The 26,360-nt window shown below is 36.3% G+C and overlaps 2 protein-coding genes across 2 annotated transcripts in view; one reads left to right on the forward strand and one right to left on the reverse strand.

Annotated features, from left to right (window-relative positions):
* LOC124271408 (peroxisome biogenesis factor 2-like) overlaps nt 1-10,614 on the reverse strand; it is a 32,352-nt gene extending 21,738 nt beyond the window's left edge. Inside the window, 4 exon segments of the mRNA XM_046706560.1 lie at nt 5,936-5,976; nt 5,979-5,997; nt 10,137-10,214; nt 10,523-10,614. Of these exon segments, the coding sequence (XP_046562516.1) occupies nt 5,936-5,976; nt 5,979-5,997; nt 10,137-10,214; nt 10,523-10,570 (186 nt within the window). The 5' untranslated portion in view covers nt 10,571-10,614.
* LOC124271407 (rootletin-like) overlaps nt 1-26,360 on the forward strand; it is a 111,501-nt gene that overhangs the window by 9,245 nt on the left and 75,896 nt on the right.

Genomic DNA, 26,360 nt, shown 5'->3' on the forward strand with positions numbered 1-26,360 from the left:
GGATTTTGTCCCCAATATTCTGGAGGGAAATTGCTAAAAAAAAAAAATACTCAATCATTCCTTCTAAATACTCAAAGTATTTTACTTTTGGCAATTTATGAAGTGTATATGGGTCAAAAAAAATCTAAAAACAATTTTCTTGTAAGTTTACTTTTTTTTTCTTATTGTCCAAAAAAAATTAGGATTTTATTATTTGAGCAGGAAAATTCTTTTCTTTCATTTTTTTTTCTTATTGTTGAAAAAATATGACGGGTGGATCCGTAAAACAAGATATAAAATTGGTCTGGCCTTATCAATGTTTATAACTGTGATATTTGTGTCTTATAGGCTTTATGGCCGGCTGCTGTTTTAAACAACAATTTTTTTAATAACAAACTGTCTTATATTGCAACTCAGCATGTGACACAGAAATAAATTATATTTCTTCTTCTTCCTGTAATATCAGCCAAACTGTCACTGGCTAGTGGGCCAGGTCAAGGTTGTATCCCAGATTTATTGTTGCGCCCTCAACATTGACACAAAGACTCTTAAATACATAATGCATGTTCACAAACATTATGATTTCTGTCTGAAGGTATAATATCTGCCTGAGGTAGTTTCATAAAATCATAAATAGACATCGATAAATGTCCATATATGTGGTCAGTTCTTGACAAAAACATCCAGGAAATAGCTTCCTTGGTCAAACCCTTCTAACCACTTGGTTTATAACATGTCAATATCCCCAAGCTTGATAACTTGGGTGCTAAAACAAATAACTGCAGGCTTCACAAGAGGATAGGTCAGAAAGTTGATAAGGCCACGTCAACTTAATTTAATGGTGAACACAAGTTTCGCCATTCGATTACTTGGAGTAGGACATGGGTTGGACTGCACAATTTGTGTCCAAGAATCCATTTATTAGTAGTTTAATCCATTTATTAGTAGTTTAATCCATTTATTAGTAGTTTAATCCATTTATTAGTAGTTTTGTGCTGAAAATTGATACATGTAGATGCAAACCAGGTACATACATATTTGATCAGTCAGTATTGAAATGGTGAAGTGTTGGAATAATATCAATATATTTTTGCTTACTCCATAAACAAGTGAGCAGTGTGAAAGTTATTTAAAAATCATATTTTTTATTCAATTGTTAGTTCATTATTCTGATTGTAACATTTTCCTTAGGTCTGTCTAAACTGTAAACTGAAAAAGTAAAAATGTGTGGCCTAAATACACCTCAGTATACATTGAAAACGTTACAATGACGAGCCACTGCTGACAAGTTAACATCCTTAGTGCCATTGTATATTGTGCATGTCTTAGTACTCCAGAATCAATAATCATATGTTGTATAAATGGATATATTCAATACCAACCACTAGAAATGTAAATATTCCCCTTCGGATAAGAAGCTAAACAAAATACAGGTATATATGCCAAACATTGTATACAATCCATTTCCGTGCTTTCATCTTTTTGATCAATCACCACCTTTCACTTCCAAGAGAATATTCCAAATATTGAGTTTGTTCCGTTTTGTCTCTGCATCTTTATCCAGCACAAAAATCAATAGGGCTGGCTAAAATTATCGATAATCGGAAATATTGTTATAGGAACAATTATTAATGATTATCGATATGAGAATTGTGTTATCAATAATATCGTACATTAACTTCTGCACAAAAGAAAAGTTTTAATTTTCTCACACAATATACAAATTTAGAACTTTATTCATGGTCTGCTTTTATATTATGTTCAGGATGCTGTCTTGTTAGAAGTCAACACAAGATGCTTCAGACACTTTAAGCATTTTTGCTAAAAGTTACATCTCCAATATCTATCGATCCCTATCTGTATCGATAGCCAACCTCAAAAATCAATTATTTTAGCAGCTGTCAATTCATCTTGTATCGCCCATAACTTCTGAGTGACATCTATCACTCTCACTCCACTCTGTCTTCTTGCCATTTTCACTGGAAAATTATGACTTCAATGTATGAACACTTCATCACACTTCAGTGCTCCACACGTCTATTCTCAGCTTTTTGAATATTCAACGTGTTAACTTACACTTAATCATTCTCGTTGGGCATTCATATTTTTCCGTCTTTTAAGCCCTCCATTGTTCTCTCTCCACATCCACAGCAACAAGAATCTTGCACAATATGGATTTAATTGTTAACTATTTTAAAATACCGATCAATAATCGTAACCCTACTCATACAACATCCGAGAAACCTTCACTTTCCATCAATATTGGTTTCCCTTAACACTTGGGCAGTGTCAAGGTATGGATGTCAGATAATAATTTTGTCTCATAATTTTTTACTTTATTTATTCAAAAAGAATCTGCTTGACACTTTGGATGCTCCGAAAAATTAGCACATTGTTCAGTTCATCCTTTGAGCTAAAACATCGATATGTCTTGAAGTTGTGACCAAAGAATATTCTATCACAAATATAAGCCCCAGGACCCCTACTTGCAGAAGATAAAGCACTTGGTCTTGGAGAAAAAGAGGAAATTTCCTTTAGAAAAATACTCTTAACCTATAGCCTGATGAATTTCAAACACTCTTCTTAACCTAGCCTGCAGGGGTGGAAATAACTTTAAATTTATAGTGTACTCCGGTACAGTGGCACACGTAAAATCACTTGCCCTAATAATTTTTCCACTATACCGTCCGTTTTCTTGTTGATTTTTTAAAATAAACAACATCATTAACATTGGAAAGTCAACTGGACACCGGGTACAGTGTGACATACAAATTTGCTTGCCCGACAGAAAAAAACACTGGACTCGGACGTCGGGCAATGGGTTATTTCCACCCCTGAGCCTGCTGACATATTTTATCCTACAACATAATAAACAGGATGGGTGGTCACAGTTTCATCACACAAGGGACAATGAACCAATATTTGGCACATTTATTTCTCATAGAAAATACACAAGCTGTGCATTTATACATAACATACATAATGCCCCGAGATAAGCCTACTTGGAAATCATTTCTTGTTACCCGGTAGTTTAATTCGGGGTGTTTTGCTATTGTCAAATGTTTTGTCAGCATCATGGCGAAGGAGACACTCTGTTGAATCAACTTAACAGTAACACAAAAAAATTTATGTTTTGTTTGTTAAGAAATGGAAAAAAATATTTGAATAAACAACTTCTTTATTACAGTGAGAGCAACGTTTGGTGTAACACATTGTAATAAAGAAGTTGTTCATCCATATATAGTTATCCTTCCTTACTGCTCAATGCCTCTGCCGGGTAAGAATGAACCTTCAGTAACCCATGCTTGTCGTAAGAGGCGACTAACGGGATCGGGTGGTTAGGCTCGCTGGCTTGGTTGACACATGTCATTGTTTCCCAATTGCATAGATCGATGCTCATGCTGTTGATCACTGGATTGTCTGGTCCAGACTCAATTATTTACAGACCGCTGCCATATAGCTGGAATATTGCTAAGTGTGGCGTAAAACTCACTCACTCACTCTCAATGCCTCTCAAAGAAGTTGTTTGTTTGTTGTTTAATACCAGATTATGTAATATTCCAGCTGAGTGAAGGTAGTCTGTAAGTAATCAAGTCTTGAATAAATCCAGTGATTTTTTTCATGGGACAGAAGGTGAGATAGTGTCATGTGGATAAATACAATCTACAAGATATGCAGATTATATTACCTTTTTATGATCAAATCCTACTGCTAGTTGTGAGGTGACAATGAGCTTTTGTCTGAACACTCACTGATTGGCAGAGACATGGAATCCACTGATCTATCTATATCCCAGCAGGTAAACAAGGCCCTCATGATTGTAATTTACACCTGAATGGGCACTTATGTATACTGTTGACAGAGCAGAAATGGAATTTGTTTGTAATTACCTGAGAGACTATAGACACTATGTGATATAGAATGTTATCACTCCAAACAAGTGGAATGTTATATTACCATGGTTCCATTTGTCAGAAAGGAAAGCATTACTAAGTTTTCATTCCACAAAAATGTAATAAAAAATATACTGCAGGGGTTCAAAAATCCCATCGCCCGACAGCCGGGACAAGTAAGTTTTCATTTCGGGCAATCAAATAATGGTATCTTACTTGTACGTGGGCTACTAGATAATTTCCACTTATGGTTTCAAACTGCAAATAAACTTTGATTTAATTTCATATCTGCTCAAAATGTAGCTATTAAATTTCGCAATGATAATAAAGTAGAGTTATCTTTCTTTGCTATTTATCACTTTTCAATAAAAAGTCCAGTAAACATTAACATCAAATACGATGTTGATTTCTTCTTTCATAATGACATCATCATAATTATGTCATAAAAACAGGGCAAGTGGAAAATTAGTCAGGACAAGTTACTTTCTTAAGGTCATTTTCCCTGTGGCAAGTGGCTTTTAAAAAAATTTGAACCCCTGTACTGCTTGCACCAATTTAAGTGACACTGCAATCATCAGTATTCAGCTACAAGGGCAAAAGGGTCGCCTGGTGCTGAAACCGTTCACTTGTCATCCTGAATGCCGCCATGTCATATGGACCTGTGACTGTCAATCATTGTGAACTTCAAACATCAATGTCCAGTGTAAGGAGCTTATACAATCTCTATATTCCATGGGTGAGACCAATGTACAGTCAAAGTGTATTCACAAGAGATTTCACATTTTTGACAAAAATATGATCAATATAATAATCATTTGAACTTATTTTAACCCATGCCTTCCTCAAATTCAAAGGCATTGTTTTCTCAAAGGCACCAAATATGCCACAATATGATCTGAATAATCATTATGAGACCTTTCCCATTTCCACCACCCGACCTAACACGATCTGATAAATGCCTTGAGAACAACGTGCATGAATTATAGATACATATACCACATGCACATGGCAACTAATGATATTTGAAATGTATATCCCACATGTACAGATACTGTTACAACATGACAAGGATGATATTATAGATATAACACATAAGGATGTCATGTTGATGATGCTATGATATGATACAACATAATGGCATGTCTTTATGATGAAGTTGTGTTTAATAAGTTAGTACGTACAGAGTTTTACAGCTGTTTAAGTGTTTGCAAGAAAACTAGAATTCTTTCAGAAGCATCTGAAAACCCATAATATGTTTTTCGCAAATTATGGCTTCTGATTGGCAAACACTACATCCAATGTCAAGGTCAGACACCTGCCTCTGATCTCTATGGTGGTCAATATTACAAGCTTGATTAAATTCAATGTTTTAGTAATCCACTCAGTTAGGTCAATGCTGTAACTCACCATGGCTGTTTGATTACACAACAATATTGTTGGGAGTGTTAATCCTTCATTCTTGGTATATAACATAAAATATACCATAAAAATATGTTCATAAACACACAGATAGAATATATTCAAAATTAAAATTGTTTGGATATCTGTGTCGCAAATTTTCTGAGGCCTGTGATGGGATTCAAACGCTGAACCGGTGCGAAATAGTTCCAAATTATGCTAGCCAGTCAGGCTAGCTATACCTGAAAGTTACTAGCCCACAAAATAATTCACTAACCCGAAATTTGAATGTAGAAACTAAGCAAAAGATTACAAAAATAGATGAGAATAAGATATTGTCAGCATGACACATGTTCCATCATTAAGCTGCTAATATGATGAACATTTTCATCAGGCCAAAATCTTGCATGATTGAAAAGTTTATCATAACTTAACAAGTCGGAGAGAGTGATATATTTACAAAATGACCCCATGAAAATTCACTAACCAGTCAGGCCAGTGACTGTGGAGCCACAGGTTAACGGTCCAGTGGCCTGAACTACCTGATCCGAGTCACAGACGTTTCTTCACACCAGAAAGCTATTGATGTCATCTATGGTAGCTATGCATAAAGTGGTACACTGATCAAAGATACACTGAATCCAAGGCAGCGTTACAATACTGACCTTCCAAAGTACAAACTTGAGCAGGGCGCTTATTTCCGGTCATATGTTGTCAAAAAGCTGCTCTGAAACACAAGCAAACACTTATTGGAATTAATCTATAAATGGTTGTGTGTACAAGTTACCTTGTCCTGTAACCCGTGAAGATCTGGGTTATATTTAGTCTTCAGCAACCCATGCTTGTCGTAAGAGGCGACTAACAGGATCGGGTGGTCAGACTCGCTGACTTGGTTGACACATGTCATCGTATCCCAATTGTGTAGATCGATGCTCATGCTATTGATCACTGGATTGTCTGGTCCTTATGTGACTTGTTTACAGACCGCTGCCAAATAGCTGGAATATTGCTCAGTGTGGCGTTAAACAACAAACAAACCCTTGTCCCATAGGTGAATTATATGATTCTGGGTTTGAATCCAAGGTTCAACCTGTGTACCATTATTGGTTTGCCAGCACCAGCATGTGGGATACAATGGGGAGATAACTCAAGGTGTTGTGAGGAAATTTGATTTATTTGTTTTATTAGTGTCAAATTTAAGATAAGCTTGTCTACACAATAAAAAATGTGGCCTGAAAAATCAGACAAATCAGACCAAGCTTCCAAAACACCATGCAGTTTACCCTGATATTTTTAAACCTATTTCAGACTAGTTATCAACATGATCATCAATGGGATTGACTCAAGAAAAAATGTTAAAAAGATTAAAAACCAGGCAAATATACAACTGTCAAAGACTGCAAATTAATTGCACAAAGAGTCATTGTAAACACTACCGACATAAACATCAAGCTGTTTGATTGAAGTTTTCATATCAAGATATCCCTAACACCGGCAGAGATTTTCTTATCTATCAATCAATGAAATCAATGCCATTTGATTTATGCTGATCTGACTGTATCACCCCAGGGTTACCAAGAACAAGGCTAACTAAGGGGGCATGTCATAAGACTTTGTAGTATCTAAACATGCTTCACAGTTAACTGTTCAGGGTTAATTTTAATAATAACTAAATTCCTTTATCAGCATATATTATTCAACAAGGCAAATACTTGCTGCCTGATAAAGAAGGACATATGTAAACATACAATACATATATTTTTGTTAATGATTCATAAACCTTTTGAAACTGTCCCTGATCTAAATGAATACGCACAGACATGCTGAAGGCAATAGTACGAAGTCACTCAAGTACAATTGGGACTTGTGTGGAAAAGAGAATGTGCATACATGCTGGTACATAATACCTTATTTCAAGCGCTTTTATCTGATATAACACTGACGCTTTTTTCGACAGTTTGTTATATCATGTTTCTGTGAAGATCTGGGTTAGAATTGGTCTTCAGCAACCCTTGCTTGTTGTAAGAGGCAACTAAACAGACAGGGAGCTCTGGCTTACTGACTTGGTCGATGGATGTCCTTGTATCCCAGATACGTAGATCGATGCTCATGGCATCAGTCATTGGATTGTCTGATTCAGACTTGATCATTTACAGATCACCGCCAAACAGCATTAATATTGGTGAGTGAGTGAGTTTAGTTTTACGCCACACTCAGCAATATTCCAGCTATATGGCGGCGGTCTGTAAATAATTGAGTCTGGACCAGACAATCCAGTGATCAACAGCATGAGCATCGATCTGCGTAATTGGGAACCGATGACATGTGTCAACCAAGTCAGCAAGCCTGACCACCCGATCCCGTTAGTCGCCTCTTACGACAAGCATAGTCGCCTTTGTGGCAAGCATGGGTTGCTGAAGACCTATTCTACCCAGGATCTTCACGGGTCTAATATTGGTGAGTGTAAACACAACCAACTTTCACACCATAAGAATGGGGATCGCTGGCTTAGCAGGTCCTGAAAAACTAAGTTTATCAATATATGGACGAACAATTTCTTAACTACAGTAAGAGCGATGTTTCCGAGTAGGTTCTAACACCATTATCAAGCAAGTTATAGAACCTACAATGAAACATTGCTCTCACTGTAATAAAAAAGGTGTTCAACCATATATTGTTATCCTTAGTGCTCCAACTTCTACATGCTGAGAGGCTGTTGTAAAACTGACATAGACGGATCAAGTGATAAATCTCTGTTACCCATGGCATTGTTCCATGCATGCAGAGGTACAGTGAAGCTGCGTATCTGCAAATTACAATATATTTATGTGAAAACTCAATTCCTATTAAGTCTATTGCGTGTACAAGTACGCTTGAATTTTTTTAAATACTCGATAAATTTGATCTTACATGCGTACACACAAAAATGTCAAATCTTAGCTTGTGTACCAGTGGATATATAAAATAACTGAGGTATATTGAGAGGTTCTATTTCAGCACATGAACTTGACAACTTGCAGTCTTTCTTATCATTTCTCATTTTACAGATCAATATAAATAACAAATACGTAAACCAACATATAAATTTTATTATATTTTTACAATTAATGGCAAAATACCCAATTGAGTTTGAGTAAGGTGGGTACAATTTATTTGGTTACTCAAAGGAAAATTAGGATACCCAGTTGAGATGAACACAAGCGAGTACATAACTCAATGACCCCAAAAGTTATCTGTAGCTCTGTGCATGTGTTTTCCAGTTTTGGTTTGCCTGTTATAGACTTTAGAATCCGCTGCAATGAAGATGGAATATTGCCCCTGTGTTATAAAATAACATGCATTCATTTACTCATTTAGATCGATGCTCAACCATTTGAGCAGCAAGTCAGGCCTACTGACTTGGTTGACACATGTCACCATATCCCATTTGCATAGATCAATGCTCATGCTGTTGATCACTGGATTGTCTGTTCCAGACTCAATTATTTACATACCGCTGCTCATAGCTGGAATATCGCTGAGTGCGGCATTAAACAACCAACCAACATTAACTTAACACACACAAATGAAGTTTATCATCACGTTTATTTATACATAGCTCACATGGGAACTTAGTCACCATGGTTATTCATATTGCTTGACATGCAATTCATCCATCATGTTTATTCATACACACTTCACATAGATTTCATCCATCATTATACAAATCAATGCCTATTCAAAACAAATTGTCTCCCCTTTAATAAGACACCAAACTGCTTCTACCTAATCCCAACCCTGCCAATCAAATCCAATACAGATGAGTCATAGAAACTGGATTTGTGTGGGACCAAATGTTTTGACTGGTGTTGACAGTGGTTTTGATTACGGACATTTTAGCTGGAGCTGTGCCTCTTAATATTAACACAAACACAGAAATGTAATCAGTTAAAACTGGGATTCACCCCAAATCATTAAGGGACATAACTCTCACCAACTGATTTTCTTAAGAGTTTGAGATTTAATTGGGAAAATAAATGAAATTTTGTCCTTTAGATAATAACTTGAATCAGGCACTTCTTACTTCTTTTTGACTATAATAAAAATGCACCAAACTTTATTTCAGATAGTTCAAGTGTTTTATTATTTTTACTGTCTAGGGTATGTAAAACATTACTTATATTCTTTTTCCAAAAGGAAACCAAGTGAAATCTTTTTTTTATAGAATCACATTGTGCGATTGCCAGTTGTAACCTGATTGTCACCAAGACTGACTTTTCCTGTTCAAGGGATTAACATTATCAAGCACTAAACCTGAAAGAACTGTTTACATGCATGAGCAGGCATCTCATTTATAACTACTTAAGAGAAATTGGTCTGTATCATAAATTGTAACTATGTATGTGTATGACAAATTGCCTGGGTTTTTTTCAATTTGGTGTTATGTTGTTTTGTACTTGTAAATAATATAGTAATGATGAAACATGTATTTAAAGAAATTCCTTTTAACTTTGCACTTAAAATGGACTTGCATATATTTGCAGACTTGGTCTCATCGCTATATTGATGAAATACAGCACAATTAAACCAGTTTTACATACACATGTAAACCATTACATGTATAATAAACAATATTTTACCTTCATATATTGCTTGGAAGCTTATCTGGGAAATGGTTTGTAAAACAAACACATTAATGTTTATCTGTATTTTCAGTGTGGTCATATTCAGAGCTCATTGCAATATGAGTAAGTTAGGGATGCACACGGAAAGACTGTTCAAGACTGAACTAACACTGCCAATTAGACATAAGGCTAGTTACCCTCTAGACACAGTAACAGTATTTCCAAAAAGTAATACCATCCGACAAATGACTAAATGCCATACCTGGTGGTATTTGAAAATTTTGTTGAGCTGTGTCTTGGTCAGTTGTAGTACTTCCTGATCTAACTCGGCAGCATCCAGCTGAAACAGAATATTGTTGTCCTGAGATAATAAACACGTTTGCTGGTTTATATCTCGTGTTACACAGAATTGTAATCACAACCTCACCATTGTTTGTACATAGCTGGGGAGGTAGACTAAATTAGGGATATCAGCTGAGTAGGAATGAAATTTGATTGTAAGTGCAACGAAAGCGACAGTCAGTAATAGTAAACTAACCAGGAGATCTACATCAGAATTATTCTGATTTGTTCTTTAATGATCAAGCTTCCTTTTAATGACAATGCCAATACCTGTCAAGGCAAACTCAGGATGAAAACCCAACTTACCTGGCTTACTCTTAGTGCTGGCACACGCCCATCCACGTTTTCCGCCATTTTGTTTGTTTATAAGAGATCTTCTGGAACGAGCACTATGATTGGTGAATAAATCAAGCTTTGTGTGTAAGCTATTTTGATTGGATAAAACAACTTTTACTTCCAAGACCACTAATGTTATTTTGACTTTTACTCGATTCAGGCAGCAAATCTAAACTCATTAGTCAGGATACAATATGCACAATTGCCAACGAAATGCCTTTGAAAGATTATTTGTTTAATACAGGAATTGACCTTGAAGCATTGGCTTGACGACAGTGGCGGCTAATCGCATTATATATCGCTAATCCATCCGACGTATTCATAATGTATGCTGGTTGTTAAGAGAGTCGAATCTTGCTAACGATATTGCTATCAACCAATAGAATCTCATATTAGAGAAATTGGGATTCCACTTAGGCCAATTATAACCTTTCTTTCATCCGTCCTTAGACTGGCGGGGGGATTAGAATGTAAACACAAGTTACGACCAGCTGTTTAGCCATGTATATAAATTTGATTTGATAAGACCGAAGCTATTAAGGTCCTTGTGATCAGTCAACAGCACTCCGTCCGCTGCAGGAAAGGATTGTATTTTCGATAAGGTAAGGGCAGGGATCGTGTAGATTAACCTTGCAAGCGTAACTGTCAGTGTCAAATATTTTGAAAAATATGATTATGAATATTTTATTACGATCGGATTAAATAATATTCAACGTCTTTCTCAAACTTTGCTAATTTGGTGTACCATTACTATTCTTTTCTTATTCATTATTAAGGTTTATAACATAAATCTGTAAAATATCACAACTGCCAGCATATGTCATAACAGATGTGCTTGGGTGACAAGTGACTAAAACTTCAAGCATCTTTACTTTAACAAGAAAGATTTTAATGGGAGCTGAGTATCCATTGACAAGAATACAGAAATGCAGAAATATCATTCAGTATATGGTAGCCAGCATTATTCAAAATATATATTGACATATATTTAGATTTAGCTAACTCTGAACAAATATTCTATATCCAAAAGTGGTTCATGAAAAAAAGAAATACCAATCTGCTATACCTTGATAAGGCTCCAACATGTCTCAACACATGAAACTGAGTATTGCTCACCACAGTCTAATGTCATTCTTTCAAGGGTATTAAGTTATATGAGATATACATATTATTCTTTTTGTAGTATTCAAAATAATCTTATTTTAACATTAAAGTTCTTGCAGTTCAATCCATTTTGCATGTTTGAGGCTATATTTACATATAGGACTCCAATATTTACATCTCTAGCATGCTGAGTCACCTCTATTCAGCAGTACCTTACAACCAAAAGGATCTGTCAGCTTGACATTTCTTATTTAAACATCAAATGTCTCTTCCTAGTGGATTCAATTTTTGTTTCATTTTTAAACTCTTTAATGTTTTATTGAAGATGTTCTTATTACTTGATTATGAGGTCTACAAACCTAAACATCCTCAAAGTGGGGCAAAATATAGAATAAAAATTATAAGCATTTTTATTAATGCAGAGCCTTTTGCTTAACTAGGATATCTCAATACACCTAGTATTCATTATTACCTTTTCTCTGATATTTCACTTCAGATATCAGTTCAACAAGCCACAACCTGTGAATTACACCAGATTTGACTTACCATAGTCGCTGTAATAAATGTGTCTTCCTGTGAGTAATCTTCGTCAGAGGTTGAAAATTTAATGAGAATCTGTTTCATGTGTATATGACAAAACAGAATTATGTGAAAGAGGATATATAACCGGTGGTTAACAGGGGTGGAAATAACTTTAAAATTGCTAGTGTACTCTGGTACAGTGGCACATGTAAAATCACTTGCCCTGATAATTTTTCCACTGTACCGTCCGTTTTCTTGTTGATTTTTTAAATAAACAACATAATTAACATTGGAAAGTCAACTGAACACCGGTACAGTGTGATATACAAATTTGCTTGCCTGACAGAAAAAACCACTGGACTCGGACGTTGGGCAATGGGTTATTTCCACCCCTGGGTTGAAGTGTTCGCTTGTCATACTGAAGACCCGAGTTCAATGGGTACAATGTGTGAAGCCCATTTCTGGTGTCCCCTGCCATGATACTGCTGGAATATTGCGAAAAGCAGCATGAAACCAAACTCACTCACTCACTTTCAATACCAAATTTCTCACTCCAATTTTCTAATCACCCAGGGTGCTTTTTACAGCAATTATGGTACCATGTATTATCTACGTGTTTGTTTAAGTGCCTGTTCCAGTACTGAGTACATGAGATCTAATGTTGACATTAAATTGTTTAAACAAACTCTTGTCAGGCTGATTAAAGTTTCTGTCAATAATGTGTGAAGCCCATTTCTGGTGTCCCCCCGCCGTGATGTTGCTGGAATATTGCTAAAAGCAGCATAAAACCGAACTCAGTGAGTCAGTCCTGTCAATAATAGAAGCATATAGCGAGACAGCCAAGTGGTTAAAGTGTTTGCTCATCATACCAAAGGCAGGGTTTGATTCCAAACCTTGTAAATTATCCATTTCTGGTATCCACCTCTGTGATATTCCTGGAATATTGTTAAAAGCTGTGTAAAACTTTACTCCCTCACTCCTGTCACTAGTATGGACAACGTCCCCCAGTATGGCTAGTTGTACACCATGAAGCATCTTGCAGCGTTGCCAAGCAACCGCCTCCATTACTGTCTCTCGCCTCGTGGGAAGTAAACTACTGTGAACTGACGACCGAGTTTGTTGATGTCTCCCGGTTCTTGTGAGTGTCGGTCATGTTTCTGAGTCATTGGTATGTTTCACCCATGCTAAACAAAATTGGGAAATCTTGGGAATTAATTCAGTTTCGATCAGGCTGAGTGATTTTATTTTTGCTGATTTGAATTTTAAGACTACATTTTAACATTAACCACTTCAGGAGGTGAGTCCTTTGGATCCCCTACAAACAGAAGTGAGTGAATGTTGTTTAATGCCTTGTAATATTCAAGGTGTGTCACAGAGGCCGGTGTACTTGATGAAACATTGCTGAGACAAATAGATGACTGAAATCATGAGCATCAATCTGCATCGTTTTGGGTATGGAGACAGGATCAGGCAAGACGGGCGGGTTAGCCGAGTGGTTGAAGCTTTTGCTCATCACGCCGAAGACCGGGTTCGATTCCCCACATGGGTACAATGTGTGAAGCCCATTTCTGGTGTCCCCCACTGTGATATTGCTGGAATGTTGCTAAAAGCGGTGTAAAACTAAATTCACTTGCTCACTCAGGCAAGACACCTTACCTGACCACCTGATCCTCATTATTTGTCTGTTACCATGGTTACAACAGACATGTTATTCCTTAGAATAATATGCAGCACTATTATTGTACACACCGCATATAAAATATATTTGTCATAAAAACTGGCTTCCACAGGAGATTGGTTGGGTGAGATCAATGAAATGCATCACAATGCTTTGCAGGCCATTGTGACATCATCAGTAACAACGACAGACTTCACTAATCTTTATGCCACCGAAGCTTGTTAGCTATATGTTTTACATTCAAGACACAATCACAATGATTATGACTGTTAACAAACTGAAAAGTTTGGAAGAATGATTTTCAATCATAAGTAGAATCTCACCCAAGAGACTTTTGAGAGCGTCTTTTCACCGTCTTTTAATTACTAGTATATATCAACATAATATCGATACAAGTCCTAACCTCTGAGGCTATGTCCAGTTCAGAGGACTGTTATACAAAGCAACCTTTTTTCTACAACTTTCGTAAGTTTTTGTTCAGGTTCGAATCCACACATGGGTACCATGTGTGAAGCCCATTTCTGGTGTTCCCCGCAGAGATGTTGCTGGAATATTGCTAAAAGCGGCGTCAAACCAAACTCCGTCAGTCTTTGTTAAGGTTTGGCCGTTACAGTCACCTTTGTGCTAAGATGACGTTGTACTCTGGCACATTGTCCAGTAGGCAATATGGTCACAAAGTGTAATAATTCAAAACAAACCCATCTTTTTTCTTAGACATTTGCTCATTTCACAACAAGAATGATATTCTTCAAAAGACACATTTGACAAGATATAGTGACTGTTTGAGTGCTCAAATAATACCCAGGTTCAGATATTAATCCAGTCACTGATAACATTCAAGATCTGGATAAACAGTGTGATTAGTATACAGATCAGTGTATATATCAGAGTGTATATACAGTCATTTGTCACTGTCAGAGTGCCAGCAGTAACTTCTTTGAGTGGCATTTTAGAAGTTGGGAAGTACAATATAGAACAAACTTTATGGATTACAACTTCTTTTTATGCTTGACAACGGTACAAGAATCTGTATCGAAACGTCACACTCATGAATAAAAAGAAGTTTTAATCCATAAAGTTTGTTCTATAGTGCCAGCAGTAGACTGAGACTTCATGTCATATACTGATTCACGTTCAAACAAACACTGGATTAAACAGGTGTGTGCTGAAAAACAGCCATTGTAGGCAGTTATGAAGATATATTATTTAGAGTACTACTGTAGCATTATATTTAGAATTATCTGTGGAATGCAAAATTAAATATTCATGAAAGTAAAACTTATTGCTGTCAATAAGGTCATCTACTGCATGATCAATGATACCAGTTTTCAGAAACTCACGTTTAGTTGACAGTTTGAAGAATATTAGGTGAGGTGAGGTGAAATTGGGTTTTCACGTGGTGCTTGAGAATATTTCGCTCATATGACGACGTGCATGCGTGTGTATGTGTATGTGCGGCTGCTTGTACTAGCCCAGACTTAAGCTGGTTTTATAGTGCTAGCCCACTGAGATACCATGCCGCAGTGAAGCATGAATACCCCACTCAGACACATTATACTGACTCAGAGCCGACCAGTCCTTGTTGTACCCATTAATGCCGAGCACCAGGCAGGGACCAACAAGTACCATATTTGAAGAATATTAGGCCATTTTAAACTTTCCAAATATTTAAAAAAATATGTTTGAGGCAGATCTTCCCAGTTGTGGTGGTGGCGGCATATGATCATGTGCACAGGTCACAAATTACGTAATACTAAGCATGGAGAGTAGCTTGAATCGTGAGAGCTTCTAGTGCTTTGGTCCTGCAACGCTCTAAGCACATGTATAGCACATATGGTGTCTCCATGGGCAGGGGACTTTGATTGAAAAATGTGCCCTGTTCACCCAGCAGTGTATGGGTACCCGGTAGGATGTGATAGTATTGTGACTGTTTACATTCTTGGGACATACAGGCAGCTTGGGTTGTACATTCCTCAGGGAGCTGAAAACGAAACTCAGGTTTGTGCTGATACATCGACTAGGGTTAAAGTAAAGCTGTGCTTTGAGAATTCCCTCGTGGAAATACATTGCAATATACATGATCGATAGAATCTGTGAATCAAGCAAGCATATAAATTAATTGTTGCCTTGTAATTATTACCTTATTGTGTTTATTACATGTATATATACTATTTATTTATATATATTATTATTACCTGTCATAGCAAGAAGTATAAATACACACTTCAGTCACTATTCATGGTTATGTAAATGATTACATATTTTGCCTTGACAAAAACAAAACATTAGTTTGTATCCACACCTCAAAAAAAAAAAAAGGAGTCCAACTCAAGTCTAGAATGATTGAGCAAGTCTAGATCGTCTCAGCTAATGAAATGAACAATTCTTCTGGGCACATTTTTACTTCTAATGCTAAGGATAACTATATTTCTGGGACTAAATGTCAGTCTACCAAATGATATCTATGAGCAAAAGCTCTTTGAGAATTTTATATAAATAAAAACATTCTTGAGAATTAACAACTGACTTTGCAAATTTGCATTTTATTCAAGTATGTGTAATCTTGGCTTTGGCAATTTAATCCTAGCATATCTAATACTGCATTATACCCTTGACTATACATATTGTCAAAAGTACAAGTTATGTTCGTGTAATTTGTCAATCCAATTTTCCCAGATTCATAATATTTTCAATCCACACAATAGACAAAATCCAAGGCCATAATGAATTATTTATATATTTGTTCTTTCACAATCTTTTATCAGGCCCAGACATAAAGAAAAGCTGACTTGCAAATACACACACAAGTCTGAACAAATCAAAGCGTTACACAGTTACAACGTGCAATAAGGATCGAACAGTGAAGAGGGTATCTTGGTGGTTTCTAAGAAATGTCACATTCAGTCCCTCTCCCATTCCCTCCCCCACCACCCACCACCCCCCAATGTCTTTACCCCTGGGTTGTTTGCCACCCATAGACTCATTTGGCCCTTGTCCCCCATGAAAGGGCTCTGTGTGTTCATTGCAGATCAATACAGATCAATACTTCATCGGTCCGACGTGATTTGTTGGTCCGACCAAATACACCTCCATGATACAATAGGGGTGGTTGTATGTCTAGTTGGCCCCTGTATACGGAGTATATCAGTGTATATATCTGTATACAAGGCACCTTATAGTGAATCGATAAAACCGTTTTGACATTGTCACAATGAAGGCTCTCGTTCTCAGCTATTGGAGTCACAGGTAGGTATTTTACACACACTTTATGTCTAGTTACTGTGAATGTATGCAATTCACTGCTTTCAAATATGTCCGTATTTCAGTCATTTTACATACCTAAGTATTGTGTCATTGAGTAAGTTTACTAAGCAGGTATGTTCTGCCTTATGTCATACCTAATCAAAACCAACTTAAATATAAGGGAAATGATTTCATAAAAAATCAGTCATCCTATACTGACAGTACAACACTTGTCCTATACTAACAGTACAAATTGATAGCAATCGATGTCTATTTCATTACGCAAGCGATTTTTATAAGTATATTCCGTACGCATTTGTTTTAAACTCTTTGCGTATCTAACATTTTAAATGCGTAATTGGTACGCAACCATTATTTTTCAATGCGTAATTGAAAACTTTCTATGCGTATTTTACCCGGATACGCAGCTTCTCTGGGCCTCTGAATGTATGTATGATAATCATTTTGGGTGCTATCAAATTCGCAGCTATCAAATTTGTATTTTTTGCTTGTTGTAAATGAATTAGAAATTTAATATTGTTTGTGTTCAATCACACTTTATAGAACATACAAATGTTATTACATTAAATTAATATAAATATTGCTATTTTATGATCACATGATCTCATAGTATTAATGGGGCGGTGGGGTAGCCTAGTGGTTAAAGCTTTGGCTTGTCACCCCGAAGACCCGGGTTCGAATCCCCACATGGGTACAATGTGTGAAGCCCATTTCTGGTGTCCCCCGCCGTGATGTTGCTGGAATATTGCTAAAAGCGGCGTAAAACCAAACTCAGTCAGTCAGTCATAGTATTAATCACTGTTCCAAACATTGACTAATTTGATTTAGAAGATAATGCTACTCTGTTTTCAATTTTGCGGTCCTTTATTGTTGATTTAAGACCACTAAATGTAAATTAAAAACCGAACATGTGAAAAAGAAAAGCAAAATAATTATACAAGATATAGGGAGTGCTAAAATGTATTTAATGAACTGCTTTAATAACATTAGTGTGCGTTTTCAAAATGAAAGTACTGTAAATCTAAAAAAGAAAGCAAAATACAGTCAAATCCCGATGAGTCGAATCGCTGGGGACCAAGTAATAAATTCGACTTATCCATGTATTCGAGACATAGGTATGTCTATGAGGGTAGAAAAAAGGATGATCCAGTCCTAATTCCTCCGCCTAAGCATTTGTTTATCTAATGATTTCCATATCACTAATAGGGACACCTTATCAGTTCCAGTCTGATTGGCACAGACAGTGATTTCCGTAAAATCACTAATCTGCCTTTTGAACTCACCCGTCAATGGTGGAAAGGTGTGAGCCACGCTAGTTTGTTAATTGGATCAGTTTGCTACACAAATCAACTTCTCCTTGACTGACTTCAGCTTATGTATACAAGATTGCTGTTGTTTGAATCTCATGGGACCAACTTTCCTTTTCGAGTCATCGTGTGTATTTATGAGACGAATTCGTGTAACCGGTATTCAAATGATGACAGCTATAACAGGGAATGGTCGGGACAGACAGCTAGTTCGAGTTATGCATAATATTCGATACACCGGCATTCGACTCATCGGGATTTGACTGTATACAATATATATGGAATAGTATATAGCATGTTTTCCAAAAAATTCAAAAGAAGATCAATCACCAGATCACAGTCCCTTTTGAAAGAATTCATGCACCTGCCATTGTGATAATAAAACCTTGTCAAATTGCCTTTTCTCAATGAGAGAAAATAGTACCTATCTATGAGATCTGCTTATCTATGGTAATATACGGTTTGTAGACCTAAAATACACATGTTTATGGAGGATGTTCCTGCTTACACTACATTCGAGTGAATGAAGCATTGGCACCACTTATCTTATTTCTCCATCTCAAAAAATGAAGTGAAAAGTTAAACAAGGCAGTGTCATTATGGTGTGATGGCTAGTTAGGCCAGACCAATTTTATTTCTTGTTTTACGGATCTGCCAGTCATATTTTTTCAATAAAAGTAAAAATAATAAAACTTAATTTTCCCCACTCAAAAATTAAAATCCTAATGTTAATGTGGTATAAGTGAAATACTCTTGAAATCAGTGTGAAGCCTAAACTCACTCAACTTACTTTTAGTTGATATAAACAAACCAAAAGAGTTAACATAAACTCACTGGGCTTTGCTTTGACTGGTGATTTTTTTTTTTTCGTCCTGCCTTTAGGTTTTTCTACAAAAATCCATAAAACAAGAAATAAAGTTGGTCTGGCCTTACACACCCTATAATTTTGTGGAGACATAAAATACACTTGATTATAGAGGATGTCTCTGCTTACACACTCAATAAGCATTTATACAGCATACATGTATCTGACTTTACTATCTTGAAAATGAACTAAAACATCAAGTTCTGAATGTCAAAAAATAAGGCAGTGCCATCCGGCTATTGCTGATCGATCTGATAATATTGGATGTTCCTCAGGCACACTTAGCATACTGAACAAAACAAAACATGCAAAAGAATTTGGCGCTGTCTTTTTCAAATCAGATCTTTTGTTCCAATGTGAAACTTCTCTGCAGGAAGATCTAGACACACCTCCATTGGAGGCCTCATAATGAAGATTGCCCAATCAGAGACGGACGTCAACAAGGCATTAAGAAAACATGGACAAGCATATCTGATTTTAGTATCAGAGGGAAGATCTTACTTAAAATGAGATTTTATTGTGAACCGTTCATTTTACGACATTGCACTTGTAAACAAGAAAAGGAACATGGAATATATACAGGTATTCATTATTTTTTGCATTTGTGAAATCAAATTATGAATAGAAAAATGGTAAAACCAAAGGGCATAATTTGTTTTAACAATACCTTGACATTAAACTTGCAAATATTCCCTGACAGATGAAAGATGAAACATTAGACTGATAAATAATGATCATAAAATTACATTTTAACATAACGATCATGACAAAGGATGTGCACAGTGCAATGTGCTTACCATATTTTCCCCAGGCATTTTGAAAATTTATAAAGGGTCTCTTGTTATAATCAAAGAAAATCATATTTCTAGAGATTCAGCAGCAATGAACAAACATAGTTTAAGTGTTGGTGAGTATTTTCATACAAAAGATCGCTAGAAAATTACTTGTTGGTCTCCCTGTTCAGTCTTTATGATGGGTGCTTTCAATGACTGTACCTACCAGTTGGTCTAAAGGTTGGTGACACTTACAGATCATTTAATAGGGCAAGTATGGTCACCCTTTTGAAAACTTTGTCTTGTATCACGACATTTTGTCAGTACAATGACAAAGAGGAGTGTTCTTAAAAATATAGGAACACAAATATTTACAGATTTGCTTCCCTTAGCATATCAGTATCCTCTGATCATATGTTCAAACCCATGAAGATCTGGGCTAGAATTGGTCTTCAGCTACCCATGCTTGACGTATTGGGTGGTCAGGCTCGCTGATTTGATTGACACATGTCATTGTAACCCAATTGGTGTAGGTCAATGCTCATGATGTTGATCACTGGATTATTTACAGACTTCCACCATAAAGCTGGAATATTGCTGAGTGCAGCCTTAAACAACAAAGAAACATAGGTTGAATCCAAGATTAGCCCTGATATCTTTATGTATCATCACCATACCCGTACACATGGGCAAGGATAACATTCTCGCCTGGTCGCTTTCCCAGGGGTGAACCCTTTGGTCATGTGGACAAGCCATCCAACCTTGGATCAAAAAGTCTGTGGTTTGAATCCCATCTGAGGACTAGGACATCTACCAGTTACGCTTTGTCCCCACATTGACATGCTGTGATAAACAATTGAAAGCATCATCACGATATGGCTGAGATATTGCCGATGTGACATTTAATATTAACTCACTCACTCAATTGAAAGCATGGTTACAAACTGATGGACTCACTCACTCACTCTGAAGACTAAATAACAGTTTCTTTTAGCATGCTTAGTAGTAGTAGTAGTAGTAGTAGTAGTAGTAGTAGTAGTAGTAGTGGTGGTGGTGGTAGCAGTAGTAATGTTAAGCAAGCAAGGTATGTGACCACAGCATCCCTTGTTTTGGTGCTGGGATTATCTCCCTTGGAAACTGGTTATCTCCCCTTGGCAACAATGGTTAAGCTGTGAGGTCTTACACTGAAGGTTCCACTACACTAAATCAGTAACACTCCTCCTCAAACTGTTATATGTTTTGTTCAGTTAAATTACATCAGACTGTACAGCCGCTTTTAATGAGGAAGTCTAAAACAGCTGTTTGTATGCACACCGTCCAGCAATTATATTACCACCAAGTATTTAGTGCTCATTTTTAAAACCATACTTATGCTTTTGTGTGTACAGATATTTCTTTAGGTGCCTTTGGTGCAGAACTGGGTTTGTCATGTGCTCGACCAGCATCCCTTGTTTTGATATTTTGTTTATCTCCCTTGTAAACTGAGTTACCCATGTGTAATGGAATGGCTGTTGATAGCCTCGATATTTTAAAAAAAGATATAAGGTTACTATAGAAGTCTATGGGAAAACATTTGGTGGTGTGTAACCTGTACCAGGACGAGTCAAGGCCTCAGAGGAGAAGATTAGAGCTGTGTTAATAAGACTCTCTGAAGTCCACCAACATAGTTCACAAACCTACATATTTCTCATGCTACCTGACTATTAACATAATAATTCCATTAAAGAATAAAGGGTTTAGCGGGAAGTCTAATCGCCTAGTGGCCTCGAGGTTTGTATTACTGGTTATTTGTTTGTAGACTTATGGTAAGCTGTCGTGTGTATTGTTTGCTGTAGGCAGAGATATGGGGACTCCATCAGTATTATTTCTTGATCAGTGTATTTTACATAGGGCCCCTTGAGGTCAGTCTTTAAAAGCTCTTTAGTGGTGTGCTTGTCTGTGTAGGATAATGCATTTTGTTGCTTATCTCTTCCATAAGCCTGCTGTCTGATTTGTAGCTTTAGTTACTTGTAATTAATATGTTTAGAAGTAAGAATACCATTTTCTCTCATTAGGTGAATTTGCCTTGTAGGGAATGGGGTTTCAAGTTATTCAATCTTTGATACGGATACGAGGAATGATAGCATAACAGCAAAATATATCAGTGTCAAAATTCATTAAGAATATATTACTGAAGATAATAAATTTGCAATTTCCACTGCCCCAAATCAAATAAGGTATGCAAGCATGTTTGTTGTTTAACGCCGCACTCAGCAATATTGCAGCTGTATGGCGGCAGCCTGTAAACAATCAAATCTGTAACAGACAATCCAGTGATCAACAGCATGAGCATCGATCTATGCAATTAGGATACAAGGAAATGTGTCAACCAGGATAGCCAGCCTTATCACGCGATCCTGTTAGTCGCCTCTTATTACAAGCATGGGTTGCTGAAGACCAATTCTAACATGGATTTTCCTGGGTATGTTGGATCATGAAGAGTATTGAATAATAATGACAGGATAGGTATACATGTATGTGAAACCAGTTGTTTGTTTGCTGTTTAACACCGCACTCAGCAATATTCCAGCTATATGGCGACGGTCTGTAAATAATCTGAACCAGACAATCTAGTGATCAACAGCATGAGCATTGATCTACACAACTGGTGTTAACCCAGTCAGAGAGCCTGACCACCCGATCCCATTAGTTGCCTCTTACGACAAGCATGGGTTGCTGAAGACCAATTCTAACCCAGATCTTCATGGCTTGACATTGTTTTCAAACATTTGTGGGGAATCTGCAATGTTTGATAATGAAAGAGTATCCATTGTATATTCTTGTATTATGGGTTTTTAGACTCTTGAAAAACATTTCTTGTTTTCTGGCTAATATCAGGAAGCTAATAACAAGTCAGCGAGCCTGACCACCCGATCCCGTTATTTGCCTCTTACCACAAGCATGGGTTACTGAAGATCAATTCTAACCCAGATCTTCATGGGTTGAAGCCAGTTGTAACATATAGTTACTGTTATATAATTAAGGGTGGATTCATGGATATAACTGTTGTTGTACTTGAGTGGGTATAAGGGTACTAAGTGGGAACAAGGTAATGTATTTATACAATGGATTCTCCTGGTGAAGGGACAAAAAGAAGTCATCAAACTTTCTGTTTGTATAATAAAGAACTTGTCTATCAGTTTCCTTAGCCTCATTCCAAACCACACAGTAATCTCAGAGTTAAACTGGTCATAAATATCATATGTTAACACTAACTTGCGCTAATCGATTGCTTTGTGGGATTGGATCCTGTAAAATGGACAGGCCCTCTACCGTAGGTTTATTGAGCCATGTAGGAATCATGACATAGTTACCTCCCATTGAATGAATTACTCCTGGTCCAACACAAGCTGTAAATTCCATATGCAGTTCAACTCCATTTTCTTGCCCTCTGATTTCTCAAATGGTTAGTTCTGTCGTACTCAAAGGTTTGTCTTCAAAAACCTTTCTATCATTACCTTAAAATGTAACTGGATGTGTTGTATCAAGCTCAATTTGTCAACCAAAATGTTAAATATGAAAATTTAAAAAATTTCACAGTATACATTGAGTGCCTGGAAGATTTGAATCAAGAACTCAGAAATGAAAATATCAAATCATTATCATCATCATCATCATCACTGTCATCATCATCTTCATCAAATGTTAGCGGGGCGGTGGGGTAGTGGTTACAGCGTTGGCTCGTCACGCTGAAGACCCGTGTTCGATTCCCCACATGGGTACAATATGTGAAGCCCATTTCTGGTGTATCCGGCCGTGATATAGCTGGAATATTGCTAAAAGCGGCGTAAAACTAAACTCACTCACTCACTCACTCACTCAAATGTTAGCATTGAAATGCAAAACTGTTATACCAGTTATCTTTGATATGCATCAAGATCTGGTGATAATTATTACATTCCATCTCAACAGATTCTGTAAACATCAATCGGTTACCTGCCAGTTCACATTTACTTTATCAAATTACTTATAAAAAAGTATGACAATGCAAGTGTGGATGTTTTTCTTAAACTTTATCAAAGAATAAATACTAAGGACACCCATTATCTTCTGATCTTTTGGGAAGTTAACACCACTGCCATGGGAAAATTGAAAATTGATGTATGTTTTGTTAAAATTACTGATTCTGCAAATTATCACTTTAACAATCAGATGTGAGAGGACAAGATCGGAAAACATGCATGTCTGTCATAATGGAAGCTTTAACGCAATATCAGATAAAAATCATTGTTTATTTTTCAACAATTTAGTTGTTAAACATAATCAAATTATCTACAGTATGCACAAACCTAATAACATATTCTTAATGGCAGTATTTTGTAAGTAAACAAAACAAACTTTTTATTGATTTATGAAAATAAATTACGCACAAAACATTATGTCATAGCTAACAAACAAAAGCGAATATATATATATATATTCGGGTTTCAATTGACAAAGTTGGTCATGAGTAATGATTTTTCATCAGATATTCCCTGTCAGCAAATATGATATTGGAATCAATATATTGATTAATAGATCAGTTAAATGATATGACTGTTAATCCCATGTATGCATCTTGTTTGCTTTCTTAACAGCTAAATATGCTGAACTTGCTCTTGATTACATATACTCCTGGAGAATATATTTATAAAAATTAAAAACTTCGATCTATTTGGCAAAATTAATCAATACTTCAATAAATGTGTGTGTCTGGAGGTGACCAAATATTAATTCAGCTGATATGTGTTTAGATCTCAGTGTTGTTTGCTTGACATACTCAATGGGTTGCCAAGTTCACTATGCTTAAGGAGGTATATTAATAAAAGGAGGTATTTTTATAAACAACATAGGGATGAATGTTTCAAGAATAATGAATGTGTTTAAAGGTTACCAAATATTGTTTTACTTGATGTCTGGTCAGATGAAGAAGTTGTAATTGACAAACTCAAGTTTTCTGACAAATATGTTCTGCTTAAGCTGGTATGTTTATAAACACACAATAAATAGAGGCATTTCAAAAACATGCTGCATCATGAATATTTCCAGATAAATGAAAGTGTTTGAAGGTTAGTAAATATTGTTTCACTTGATGTGTAGTCAGATGTTTAAGTTGTACTGACATGCTCAGTTTGATGGCAAATACACAACCCTTCAGGAAATCATTAATTTGGACATGTTTAGACATGTGGTATTATTTAGGTTTGGCTGAAGTGAAAATTTTGAATTGAGTTTGTTTATTCCAGAAATTGTAGAATTCAAGTAACTGGTTTCTGACCGAAGTTCCTGTTTATCGTTGATGACAAAACAATGAATAGCAAGATTCCTCTTTTTAGCATTTTTGCAAACTTCAAGAAAGGTTCATGGCAAAGGTTTGGCCTTTCAACAGAATATGACATTAAAAGTTCTATTATTTTTTTAAAAATCAAAATCATGATTTAATGTTCCACAGGAACACATTTCTCTGAGGTTAATTCACACAGCTCTCTTCTGTTACACAGTTGCCAAACAGCATGATTAAAACATGCAGATATGAACAATATTTTTATTAAATATGTTTTCTTTAACATATTCAGATTTGCACACTTGTTAAACTTTGATATATATAAATATGTATGTTTATCACTAATCACACTGAAGGCCTAGATAAGCGATGTTAAACCTTACTTATTCTACCATTCTCTCCAAGATGGAATACTGACTGTTTATACACCAGAAATCAACCAATGAGGTGACTAGCAAATAACAAAGTGTCATTATCTGGGTGAATCTAAACTCATTATTCCCAGTCTATGTTGCTGTGATCCCCAGGCATGGTTCATTACCTCTGTTCAGAAAGGGAAACGTTTGTTACGATCTACTGAGCAGACAAGAGGTTGTGTATTGTATATATCAACAAGGGGTGGAAGTTACGCCCTCATATCTCCCACATAGAGTATCACAAAGGGGCTTAATGGAGCTGGTAGCACTGACTATTCTCACAGTTCACAGATTCCTGCAATATGATATACCTTTGGTGGAAAATAATATACATTGTTACTCAAAGGAGCACTGAAGAGTCAGACACTCTTTTAAACATGACATTGTCACTTCTGAGGCTTGAAGTTTCTCCAGTTTTATGAATGAGCTGGCTCATGTTTTAGGTCCATGTCTGAATATTTCTTTTCTTGAATATTTTCAAACAAGCAAATGTAAATGTGTTCAAGTTGATAATAAAGAACAACCTTCCCAGTACCTTGTCTGTCTCCCAGAAAGTGGGGAATAAATTAAACACTGC

This window comes from Haliotis rubra, unplaced genomic scaffold (genome assembly GCF_003918875.1).
Source record: "Haliotis rubra isolate DU_JTF1 unplaced genomic scaffold, ASM391887v1 Scf16, whole genome shotgun sequence".
NCBI classification, from domain to species: Eukaryota; Metazoa; Mollusca; class Gastropoda; order Lepetellida; family Haliotidae; genus Haliotis; species Haliotis rubra.